The 13035-nt window shown below is 29.0% G+C and overlaps 1 protein-coding gene and 1 long non-coding RNA gene across 3 annotated transcripts; both read left to right on the top strand.

Annotated features, from left to right (window-relative positions):
• Window positions 1-2899: 2899 nt before the first annotated feature.
• On the top strand, window positions 2900-7531 carry LOC105117699 (70 kDa peptidyl-prolyl isomerase-like). 2 transcript variants are annotated; one of them, XM_011015448.1, is made up of 13 exons: window positions 2900-3344; window positions 3443-3529; window positions 3680-3937; window positions 4040-4120; window positions 4222-4302; window positions 4465-4659; window positions 5097-5186; window positions 5287-5462; window positions 5646-5768; window positions 5862-6008; window positions 6580-6707; window positions 6782-6902; window positions 7070-7531. In XM_011015448.1, exons 1-13 carry the CDS (start codon window positions 3146-3148, stop codon window positions 7208-7210), a joined length of 1827 nt encoding a protein of 608 aa, XP_011013750.1. In that variant the 5' UTR covers window positions 2900-3145; the 3' UTR covers window positions 7211-7531. The 2 variants fall into 2 exon arrangements, with proteins under 2 accessions (XP_011013750.1, XP_011013751.1); XM_011015449.1 differs by lacking the exons at window positions 2900-3344; window positions 3443-3529; window positions 3680-3937; ... (2 more) ...; window positions 4465-4659; window positions 5287-5462 and having other exon boundaries at window positions 5124-5186.
• A 2602-nt stretch (window positions 7532-10133) lies between these two features.
• On the top strand, window positions 10134-10801 carry LOC105117701 (uncharacterized). The gene is made up of 2 exons (XR_840792.1): window positions 10134-10511; window positions 10671-10801. It is a non-coding gene; the product is annotated as an uncharacterized LOC105117701 (long non-coding RNA).
• The last annotated feature ends 2234 nt before the right edge of the window (window positions 10802-13035 follow it).

A 13035-nucleotide genomic window follows, 5' to 3' on the forward strand; every position in this document is an offset into this window, starting at 1 on the left:
AGGACAGTGTTTCTAGGGTTTCTACGGCTGGGCCGAGGCCTCTCTCTATGAAAGAGAATTTGAACGCAAAACTCCACGGTTGACCTTGCTTGGGCCTTTAAGGTGTGCTTCCAATTAAAAGTTATCAATTTAGGGGCCAATGTCAACTCTGCTGGTATTTTACATTTAAAGAATATGTTAGGCTTTAATTGTCTGCTTAGGCAGTGTTCACTAGCCTCCGTATGCGCATTGTCGTGGGATAGACTATTTAAAAAAAAAAAACAAAATCATGTTCGGGTTTAAAAAAAATATAAAAACCTATTTTGGACAATTATATAATCAAGTTAAGCTAATCCGGAATATTTTGTTAAATTTGCGTAACTTAAAATAACCTTTAAAAAAAATAAAAAAATTATAAAGAATTTTTTTTAAAAAAAGCTTATATTAACATTTTAAACTTGTTAAAAAAGCTTATATTAACATTTTAAACTTGTGATCTAGATTATTAACATTAAAATGCCCTATCTAGAAAAAATATGAATTATAATTCTTAATCAATCATATATTAAATGATAAAATTAAAAAAAAATTGTATAGAAATATTTTTTAAAAAATAATAATTAAAAAACTAAAGATAGAAATTATATTAAAAATAAATTTTATATCTAATTGAATGATAAAATTTAAAAAGAAAATAATTTAGTAAAGGGACAATACAAATTTAAAAATATGGGACTTAAAATTAACATAAAAAATAAAAAATAGTATTTTAATTAAATGATGAAGTTAAAAAAGATAATGACTTTTACAAAAAAATCCATAGAAAAAATATAAATCAAAATGATAAGGATCAAGTTGAAAAATATAATGCTATGAATTTGAATTAAATGATAAAATTAAAAACCAATAAAACTTTAAAAAAAAACTAAGGCTAAAACTTGGAAATTTAAAAAATAAGGATTAAATTGAAGAATATAATATTTAGTGAGTTGGGATTTAATAATAAAATTAAAAATAAATAAAACTTATGCAAAATGATCAGGATTAAAAATAAAAAATTAAAAAAATAGAGATTCAAGTTAAGATACAAACAATGAAGAGGGTTAAGTTGTAGTTTTAAATGAGGAAAGAGAGAAGAAAATGGGAAACAAAAGGATCATCAAAAGCACGCACACACCAGCAAAAAAAGGACTTGATGACATTCTAATTTGCATAATGAAAAGGTATTATGAACACTAAAAAACACTACTTAAAAGGTATGAGCATCCTTTACAAGTTACCTAAATGGCATGAACACCCTTTACGTGTTATGTTGCACACATATATTTTTTTTCGTTTTCTTTATATTACTAGATACAAAAGTGTTTATAAACTGAATTTTTAATTAAAAAATATTTAAAACCAAAAATTTCCATTGACCTCGTGCATAAATTTTTTTATTTTAATATTAATTTTGCTGTTTTATTGTATATTTTAATTGTCTGTTATTTTTTATATCCGATTAAAATCAAATTACTCCCTAACTTAAGTTGTAATAACGAAATAACATTATGAAAGTATGAAAATACCCTTTGATGCTATATGTTTAAATTATTTGTTTTAAAAAATTATTTTAATATTAATTTTGTTGTTTTATTGTGTATTTTAATTGTCTATTATTTTTTATATCCGGTTAAAATCAAATTACTTCTTAACTTAAGTTGCAATAATGAAATAACATTATGAAAGTATGAAAATATCCTTTGATGTTATATGTTTAAATTATTTGTTTTAAAAAATATTTTAAACAACTTATTATACAATCAAGATAAGAAAACACTTACTTGTTTTTTAAAATGATAAGTCAATCATATAAAAACACTTCAATGTCTTTTAAAAAGAGTGCAAGCTTTTTGGGTGAAGAAAAAAAAATCATTATTATTAAAAAAATAAAATAAAGACGATGTTTGAATCACCTCAGTAATGGAAGTGGTTGAAGATCATGGTTTGGTACTAGTAGTATGTTTTTTCATTCCTTACGCTCTCATCCTCTATTTACATTCCCACGCCCTTAAAAATTTTAAGAGGCACTTTAATTATTAATCCATTCGAGCCTGGTCTATTTTATTCTAGTTAATATAAGATTCCAAGGAATATTTTCAATGATGTTTATAATTTTATACTTAGAATTTTATAATGTTATACTTAGAATTTTAGTGTATTTTTATAGTCCTTTTCTCTTTTATATTTTTCTTTCATACTTGACTTATTTAATATTTTATTATTATTGTTATTTTAAATGGTAATGATATATAAATATCATGATTGAAAATCATGACAAGTATAAAATATATTATTTTACTATTTTTTTAATCATGTTATTCTGGTGATTTTTTTAATTTATTATATTAATTTAAAAAAATTAAAATGATTGGTCCTTGTCCTCAACTAAGAAAAAAATTAATAATAATTAGTTAAAATAAATGGATTTAGATAACTAATCACACAATTATCAATGATTGATGACGATTTTAAAATTTTTAGACGATCAAGTCTCGTAAATAAAATAATAAATCTGGTCAAGATTCGTTGAGACATGACGATAAACAGTGAGGTTGATTCAATAATAGTAATTGTATTTTAGAAGCAATTACAATTAAGATTTTTAATTAAAAAATAATAAACCATGGAAAATCAAGGATGAGTACACTAAAAAAACTATAAATAAAGCATATGAAACTAAATAAAAAGACACAAAGATAAAACATAAAATTTATAATAATAAATAAATTTAATTGAATTTTACGTATTGAAGCAGAACAGAGAATTTAGCAGACTTCTTCCTTATCTATAAATTATTTAATTGTTTAAGCATGACAAGTTAGAAATATAAATGATGATATAATAATAATAATTAATCCAAATTTCAAATGCCTAAATAACGTAATTCTCCAAGCAAAAATCACAATCCACAAAGCATGCTCCTATGCCGTAATCATCAAAATTACCTCGGGCTCCTCGCGTCCCCGTCCCGCCACATTGCAGACTCCAGAAGCTGCTACTATCAAAAGGATCACTGCTACTGCTACCAACACCGTCAACATCTCTCATTTATCACCTCGGAAAATACAAAAAACATTGTGCGACTGATCGGAGGCCGAGAAGTTGAAGTCGACGGAGTTATCACATGGGTGTAGAGAAAGGGACTCGCGATTCAGACAGTGAACACGAGGAAGACCTCGATGAAGAACCAGGGGAGGTGATCGAATCAGCTCCTCCTCTCAAGGTTGGCGAAGAGAGAGAGCTTGGTAATTCTGGTATAAGGAAGAAACTCCTCAAGCGTGGCCTTGGCTGGGAAACCCCAGAATTCAATGATGAAGTCACCGGTACTAATTTATTGTTTACTACAGCATTTGCTTGTTTTAGTGACACCAGTGTGGTTTTTTGTGATGAATTTTGAGAGAAATTGCTGATCTAAATGCAGTTCATTACGTGGGCACATTACCTGATGGTACTAAGTTTGATTCCACAAGAGATAGGGATTCATCTGTGATTATGAAACTTGGTCAAGGTAAGTCCCTTTTAAGAAAAAAAGTTTTTTTTTCCCTGCACGGAGTTGCTTAATCTGTGTTTTTAGATTGATTGATTGATTCTTATGTTTGTGGGTCTAATAGGGGAAGTGGTGGCTGGATTGGATCACTTATGTTTGCGGGTCTAATAGGGGAAGTGGTGGCTGGATTGGATCATGGGATCATTACCATGAAAAAGGGCGAATGCGCATTGTTCACGTTGCCTCCTGAATTGGGCCTTGGAGTGGCAGGGCGTGATGCTGTGCCGACGAATTCTTTTGTTCGATATGAGGTTGAGCTTGTTTCGTGGATCAAGGTGGTGGATGTGAGCAAAGATGGTGGAATTATAAAGAAAATCGTGGAGAACGGAGAAAAGCACGAGCGTCCTGGTGATTTAGATGAAGTCCTTGGTACTTCAGTTGCTCAGTTTGTGATGTACTTTTGTTCCTTTCTGTTAATCATTTGGAATGCATGAGTGGGATGATGTGGGTGGGTTTCTGTATAAAATGCAGTGAAGTATCAGGTGGCCCTTGCTGATGGCACTATTGTGGCAAAAACACTAGAAGAAGGAATTGAGTTTTATGTAAAAGACGGTAATGTTGATCAATTGGAATTTTGTGGTTCTTGTCTGGGAATATCAATTATTTGTTGATGATGCCTATTTTTGTTTAATAAAACTTGTGCTTGTATTCAGGTCATTTATGTCCAGCATTGCCAAAAGCAACCATGACCATGAAAAGGGGAGAGAAAGTCAAACTAGTTGTTCAACCTCAATGTATGTCTTTTACCACTGTTACAAATTGTTTCATGAGAGGTTATGGCATTGTTCATCTTGAAATTGAGTCCAAACTTCATGCTTTTTTAGTTGTATATCTCATAGGCTCCCTTATTTTAAATTTTAATTTTAGGCCTTCACCTGGAAAAATGATGTTTGCAGATGCTTTTGGACAGGAAGGAAAAGATGCTAGTGATGCAATCTGTCCTGTCCCACCAAATTCTACTCTGTACATTGATCTGGAGCTAACATCCTTTAAGCCTGTTATTGATGTTACTGGTGATGCTAAGGTCTTCAAGAAGATCCTGAAAGAGGGGGAGGGCTCCCTTGTTGCAAATGAAGGTGCAACAGTAACTAGTAAGTATTCTGATATTGGTAAAATCAATTTAGATAAGGAGTTTTTTGCAAAGTGACATCTCACTTGGGTCTAAAATGAAATTAGTGTGCCAGATATGTAAACCTGTCCAGGAAAACCATAGTGAATGGGGATTGCTTAAATAGTTCCAGCTTCATGTTCAAATACCTGCTAAGTTCGATAGGAATATATATGTATATTTGACATTGAATCCCTCTCTCTCCCCTTTTCTCAGTGAATCCATATATGCCACAAATAACAGGCATTCAGAAATGACAACAGCAACTGACTCTTCCAATACTGCAAAAACTATTTACTTACTTAAGAACTGATTGATCCAGAGAGCAAAACATCCTTTCCAGCCCATAGATTTCTTAACCATGGCATTGCGCAAATGTATGCTCTGGAGATATTAATCTTTACAAAATTCTTCATGCAGTTAGCTATACAGCTAGGCTAGAGGATGGAACTGTGTTTGAAAGAAAAGGAATTGATGATGGGCAGCCTTTGCAATTTATAACAGATGAAGGTTAGTTTAACTCTGATATGGTGTGATCTCTTCGTTATGGTATATCATTTACTGTTTCTGAGAATTGCTAATAGAAGAATATTGCATTTTCCGTATCTAGAGCAAGTGATCGCTGGTTTAGACCGAGCTGTGGCAACAATGAAGAAGGGGGAACATGCAATATTAACAGTAAAGCCAGAATACGGCTTTGGAAACATTGAAACAAAGAGGGATCTTGCTATTGTACCCCCATCATCAAGCTTAGTCTATGAAGTTGAAATGTTAGATTTTATTAAGGTAGTCAGTTAAGTGATTGTATTGTAGAGCTACAGTTGAGATACTACTTTCTGTTGTCAATATAATAAGACATGATAAACCACAGATGGCTATTTGTTAAGCTGCATCCCTTCTCCCCAAAGTCTCCTTTTACTGTCTGGTTTAGGATTGTTGACTTAATACTTTCTGTTGTCTAACAAATAGGAGAAAACACCATGGGAGATGAATAATCAGGAGAAAATTAAGGCTGCTGAGAGAAAGAAAGAAGAAGGAAATCTGCTATTTAAAAGTGGGAAGTATCTAAGAGCTGGAAAAAAGTATGATAAGGTAGCTCAGCACTTGATTTCTCCCATATTTCATTGCTTATGGTCAGATCTAGAGATTTTGATTTATTTTTAACTGCATGTCCCATCCCATCAGGCTGCAAGTTATGTTGGTGAAGAGGAAGTTTTTGGGGATGATGAGCAAAAGCTGGTTACAGCAATGAGAGTAACTTGCTGGCTAAACAAGGCAGCATGTAGCCTCAAACTTAATGATTTTCAGGGAGCAATCAAGTTATGTTCAAAGGTAAGATGCATCAAGGAAAGTAGTTGCCAAATGCTGTCAAATTTAAAAAATCATATTACTTGAAAAATCGTTTTTCAGTGAGAGATTATATTTGGAAGGAGGAAAATTGATGATAAAATAATAGACATAAGAATTAAGTGTGAGGTATGGGATCTCTAAAGTTAATTCTGAGATATAAAAGTTATTTACTGGGTTGGAAAAATGTATGCTCGAGTTTGTCATTCCAGTCCCGTATGCTTTTACAAGTGAGTAGAAATTTGATGGCGGTTTTTCAGTTGGCACCCCTGAGAAATGGGTTCTAATTGCTATGCAGAATTTTCACAATTTCATTGAAAGGGGCAATGGCTAGATGCTATAAATGTCCCTTGCTCTTGATGAAATGATGACTCTAGGCTGTTCAGTGTTCAGTAAAAATGATCTCCGCATTTTAACTGGTTATGGGTTGAAGAATGAAGCTTCTATTTAAAATGGATAGAGAGGAGCAAATTCTCTCGGCCTTCAGCATTGTAGAAGGCTAGATAGGGATGATACAAGACAAGATGACATGTTGTATTCTGTGTTTTGATCATAGGTACTGGATATTGAGTTCTACAACATAAAAGCCCTTTACAGGCGGGCACAAGCACTGATCCAAACTACAGATTTGGTCTCAGCTGACATGGACATTAAGAAAGCTCTTGAAGTTGATCCTCAAAACAGGTACTAGAGGACATAGCACTTTCTTATACGTTTATAGCTAAGATTTTCTCATGCGTGTTCCTTGTCTTTTTCAGGGAGATGAAGTTAATTCAGAAGACATTGAAACAACTTCAAGCAGAAAGTAACAAGAGAGATGCAAAGCTCTATTCCAACATGTTTGCGGATATGACAAGGCAAACATCTGCCATAACCAAGGTAAAAAAGACACTAACCATGTCAAACACGCCTTAAATTTTAAAGCTGAAACGTTTGAGGTGCTTTTCCAGCATTCGGAGGAAGTGCTGTGAAATGGTGTCAAATGCTATTATTTTATGATTGCATTATTTTTCCAACTTTCATGGAAATGTAAAATATTCTGACAGAAATTGAAAGTCGAGAGAGCAGATGATGACATGAAAAATGGAGAGGCTGTGGCAATGGAAATGGAAATGGAAAATGTTGCTGATAGTTCATATCCACCTGACAATGGAAAGGCTGTTGATTCCTGTCAGCATCTTTGTTAAAGAAAACTTATGTATATAATAACCTAACAAGCAAGAGGGAAAATGCACGCACAGATGCAATAGAATTATTGTCCACTGTGAGATAACAAACAAATCTCCTTCGCTGCTCATCTTTGCATTATAATATTAACCGTACAGGGAATGCAACATTTGGAGACCAATGAGGGATTATTTTTTCCAGTTTCCTTTCGTGCTCTCTGTTTTCTTTTCCTTCTATTTTTGTTCCCGTTCTTCGTACCATGTTTTAGATTCGAAAATGATAATGTACTGGAAGACATGATTTGAAGTTTCAAATTAGTGGCTCAGAAGGTTGACTTTGTTGGATGGTTGGAGGTTTGATTAGTTGGATGCTTTTCCTTGCTTCTTCGGTAGGACGTTGTATTTGAGTGTTTGTGTTTTAAAAAAAAAATTAAATTGATGTTTTCTTTGTGTGTTTGATTTATGATTTTAATATATTGAAATAAAAGAAATTATTTTTTCTTTAAAATATTTTGATTTATTTTTTAAAATATTTTTAAAAAGTAATATACAGCAAGATACTAAAAACACACTAGTTCAGTTATTGCAGTCCTGACATTTGAGATGTGTATGGTATTTAAAGAAAAGTACATTTTAGAAAAATAAAAAGATATGAATAGTTAAAAATTAGAAAAACTCTTAGTTTTATCTCTCTCTCTCTCTGAAACAACCATAAATTTATTTCCGCTTTCTGTTTCAAATCAATTAACCTAACCTCATCTTTTCTTCGATTTCTAAACAATTTTATTTCTTTATTTTTGTTATTATATATATATATTATATTTTTTTTTAAAGCTCAATCACCAACCATGATTTGGCTTTTAAAATCACAAATCACCAAAGATCGACAGTCTGAAATCAACACCCAAAATTCCGCATGAACCTTTTATCTCATCCTCACCGCCATCCACAAACCATTATCATCAAGGGAGGAGGAGAGGCTGAAGTGATTGTCTGGGGTTAAGGGAAAAGCAAGAAGAAGGGATGAACAAGCATGCCATTGATTCACCGAAGACAACGCTTGGGATGAAAGCAAATGTTTTGACGAGGGAACCTCAGATTTAGAAATCACAGGAGGATAATCAAGTGTTCATGAGAGTAGAAGATAAAATGAGGATTTTTTTTTTGAAAAATAGTACTTTCCAATTTTTTTTTTTGGAAAATAGTGTAGTTAGAAAAATGTTTTGACGAGGAACCACAAAAATTGATAAAACTATGCTTATGATCTATCTCTTCTCTTTGAGTTTATGTACTGTTTGAGATTATATAACAGTTATGATTTAAAGTATTTTTTATTTAAAAATATATTAAAATAATATTTTTTATTTTTAATATCAATACATTAATAATTTAAAAATATAAAAAATTTACAAAAAAAAATCAAAATTTTAAAAACACATGTGTATCACATTTCCAAATGGGTACTCTATCGTTCTCTCTTCTCAACTTTTCTTACTACTTTCCCTCTCTCCCTCAACGTCTAGTGATTGAAATATGACAATAATTAAATTTAAAACTAAAATACAATAATTTAAAAGAATAAGAATGAAAAAAATAAATTAAACTCCAGTAGTTGAATGGAATTTTTGCTGGCGCTAATTATGAAAATGGACTTATTTTTTTCTATATTAATCTTCATCATCAATATCTTTATTTGATTTTTAAAGGAAGCTAAAATTGCATTTTATAAAATCAGTCGCTAATTTAACATTGAAATATTTAAATACACATAAAAAAAGAAAAAGCAAGAGAAGAAAGGGCAAAACAAATTTGAACTTGTAAAACAAAGAAAACACAACTTTAAAGGATGTCATTTAAAAAAAAAAAGCATAAGTGATCAAATTGAAAAACATGCAAACTTCAAGGACCAAAAAAGCTTTGTGAATGAAAATTTTAATTTTTACGAGAGCGTGAACAGTATATTTCAAATAATAAAATTGCATTTTTTTTTTATAATATAATATATAATGATCTTCTTCCGGCTTCGTAAGTAAGATGGCAGATGGGGCACCGCTCTGTGGTGAGAATTCGTCGACAGAGTTTGAATTCTGTTTTGCTGCCACGTCACCTTCAAGGTTCATCGGATTTGTGATCTCTCTCTAGGATCTTGTCTTGGAATGGGTTTGGACTCTAATTTGAAACTTGGCCTCTAATGGGCCAGGTAAATCTGTTTTTACCTTTTATTTATTTATTTATTTTATAAATTAAATACGTATATGTGTAGGCAAAATTGAATGTCTCGAACTCACACTTCGTTTAATGGTGAGATGGTTGTTTTCCCCTTACAAATTGCTTTAAATATTACCACCGTATACTTAAAAAAAAAAGTTTATTATCCATGCTTTTATATATTGTAAGCTTCAATAAAAAAAGTTTTCACATGATTTATCTATCGAATTTTGTTAATCCATAAAAATATAATAAATGTGAGATGTAATGAAAAAATATAAAGTCAAATTCTCTTGAAAAAAACTAAAACAATTTGAATCAATAAAAACATAAAATTGTGAAAAATACAATGTGAGATTCCCTTAAAATCCAGTCAGTGAAAAAATACACATGTTTTATTTAATTTAATTTAATAAAAAAATAAGAAGAAAAATACCAACTTGCTAAATAAACTAATTTTTACACTGAAAAAAATAATAATGTCAAAACAAAATCTATAGGCATATATGCTTTGTTCTATTCTTTTACCTTCTTTGTTGCATTTTGATTTGTTTTCAAAATGAAATTTTGCACATAAATATTTGAAATGAATTAAGTGTAGGTGTGAGAAAAAAAATAAAAAAATCAATTAAATTAAGAAAACTAAAAAAAATAAATCGAGAAAAAAATTATTGGATTGGAAAATCCTAAAAAAAATTGTGGATTGGTTCTACTATGAAAAGTTAACGAGTATAGATGAAAACCTTAAGACTAGGCCTCTCCCTGGTCCTCACAAACCCGCCCCCTCTCTCCCAAATCACAATTTTCTCGTCTCCTTTCTCACTTCCCTTTCGTTCTTTCTTGATCACCAATCCTCCACCTAAAATCCAACAAAACCATACATAGCTAGCAACCTCTCTCCGTCGTTCAAATCACTACTCTCTCATTCTCTCTCGATCTCCTCCTTCCATCACCAAATCCCTCACACGAAAAACCTTTCTCTCCATCCTCTACCACCACAGACACGGTAATAGCCTCCTCCTCCACATCATAGTAGCGGCCTGCAACCCATTCCAATGAAACCCACACCAATAACCCAGAACGAAACCCAACGACGCTCTCAATCTTTCTAGAGGTAAATCAAATTTATCTCTTTCTGTTGTTTTTTATTTATTGCTTTAGATTTATTTATTTTTTCATGATTTTTCTTCTCTGTTAGTTTCTTACTCTTAAGCCATGATTTTACTTTGTCGGGTTGGTTTTGCTATTAATACTGATATTTTTATTTAAATAGGATTTATTGCCATGATGAAGAAATGGCAGTTACTTTTGTGCTTGTGACTCGTCGATAGAAAATATAAACCCATGCGCAAATGTAGGAATTAGTGTAGATATAAATCTACCAGTAATAGAAACTTGAAATCAGTAAGTGATATAAATAATAAAGAATATGATGTGAAACGGTGAGTATGGTTTCATGATTAAATATAAAAGTATAAAGGTTCCTACATGAATTATAATTATAATTTAAAATTTATCACAAAATTGGTAATGAGTTTCAATAAATAAAAAATTTAGAGAAATTTAAAATAAACATGTTTTGAGAATGAGAAAGCAATTTTAAGGAATTATAATGGAAATAAGAAATAATAGTTAAGAAAGAATTAGATGAAAAAGTATTGGTGTACCAATGTTAAATATGCTGTAACAGCAGCCAATTTTTTTTTTTTAAATCACTATAGAAAAATAAAAATTTTAAAAAAAAATCACTATAGAAAAATAAAAATTTTAAAAAATAATTTTTATATATAAAATTAATTTTAAATTAGCATCAATCACAATTAAAACATGTAAATAGTATTTAATGATGACTCTAATATTACTATTAGCTTTTTAAATGTATACACATAATGAAAACAATAAAAAAAATTATTTGAGAGTTCTTGAGATTATGTTAGATAAATCTAAAGTTATTTAAAAATTTAATATTTTTTTATTTTAAATAATATTTTAAAGGTTAGATTGTTATAAATCATAAGTTACTAAATTATCTAGCTTCTAACAATAATTCACACGAACCTTTAACGAAAAATAACAATTAAAACATGTAAACAGTATTTAATGATGACTCTAATATTATTATTAGCTTTTTAAATGTCATACACATAATGAAAACAATAAAAAAAAATTATTTAAGAGTTCTTAAGATTATGTTAGACAAATCTAAAGTTATTTAAAAATTTATTATTTAAAAATCTAATATTTTTTGATTTTAAATAATGTTTTAAAGGTTAAATTATTATAAATCATAAGTTACCAAATTATATAGCTTCTAATAATAATTCACACGAACCTTTAACGAAAAATCTTCAAAATTTCTATTTAGAAAAAAAGAATTGTTGGGTCAAAATTTTTAGCTCATTGTTATGTAATTTATATAATTTTTTTGTCTAATAAACAATAATATAAAAATAAAAGACATAACTTATTATTTATAGAAAAATATAATTTTTTTTATAAATTATTAAAATATCAATTTACATTTTGAATAACATCCATATTTTTCTTGAAACTAACTCAAAAAAATCTTTATTTAGCATTTTATATATCTAGAAATATAATATATGTTTTTCATTAACTAATATTTTAAAAGGTGCATGAAAAGTAATGTAATTTTCTCAATATTACATTTTTTTTCATTTATTTGTTTTTTTGTTTGTTTATTTTTTTTGTATTTTGTTTTGCATGCTTTTTTTCTTTTTTTTCCAAGATTGTTTTTTTATTTTTTTTTTAATATTTTTTTAAAATTATTTTTGTTAATTTTTTTAATATTGAATTGCTTATAAATTTAATTTTATAGTTTTTTTTTTAAAAAAACATTATGAATTATTATAATGTTTTTCTATATAATTTTTTTATGATTTTTTTTAAATGGTTTTTATTGTTTTTTTTTTTCATATCGAGTTGGTTGAGAATTTTTATTTATAGTTTTTTTTATTTAAACACTGTGGATTATTACAATATTTTTCTACGTGGTTTTTGTTTTACTATAGTGTTTTCTCACATGTTTTTTTTTACAATTATTTTTGTTATTTTTTTTAAGATTAAACTAGTTGATAATTCATCTTTAACTTTCCCTACTTTTTTTTTTTAGAATAGTTTTTGCTAATTTTATTTTTTTTAATATTGAGCTGTTTTAAAATTTAATTTTGTAGTTTTTTTTTTAAAATACTATGGATTGCTACAATGTTTCTCTACATGGGTGATTTTTTAATTTTTTTTCTAGAATTGTTTATGTCAATTGTTTTTCTTCATATTGAGTTGGTTGAGAATTTAGCTTTGTAGTTGTTTTTTTAAATACTATAGATTGCTACTGTATTTTTCCACATGGTTTTTTGTTATAATTTTTTTAAATTGTCTTTATCGATTTTATTATTTTTAATATTAAATTAATTGAGAATTACAACTGTATATTTTTTCATGAAATATTATAGATTGCTACAGTGTTTTCTGGATGATTTTTTTTCTTTTTATTTTTGTTGATTTTATTTTTTTTCACATTGAGTTAGTTGAGAATTTAGCTTCGTGGTTTTTTTTTTAAATACTGTGAATTTTTATAATATTCTTCCACATAGTTTTTTTTATTATGAATTTTTTTT

The sequence above is a fragment of the Populus euphratica genome, unplaced genomic scaffold (assembly GCF_000495115.2).
Source record: "Populus euphratica unplaced genomic scaffold, PopEup_1.0 scaffold1482.1, whole genome shotgun sequence".
NCBI classification, from domain to species: domain Eukaryota; kingdom Viridiplantae; phylum Streptophyta; class Magnoliopsida; order Malpighiales; family Salicaceae; genus Populus; species Populus euphratica.

Bases quoted from the DNA above. Each gene is read 5' to 3' on its own strand.
- LOC105117699 (XM_011015448.1), top strand. From the start codon at position 3,146: ATGGGTGTAGAGAAAGGGACTCGCGATTCAGACAGTGAACACGAGGAA. The intron at 5,463-5,645 runs GTAGTCAGTTAA...TCTAACAAATAG, and splicing joins AAATGTTAGATTTTATTAAG to GAGAAAACACCATGGGAGAT. The intron at 5,769-5,861 runs GTAGCTCAGCAC...CCATCCCATCAG, and splicing joins CTGGAAAAAAGTATGATAAG to GCTGCAAGTTATGTTGGTGA.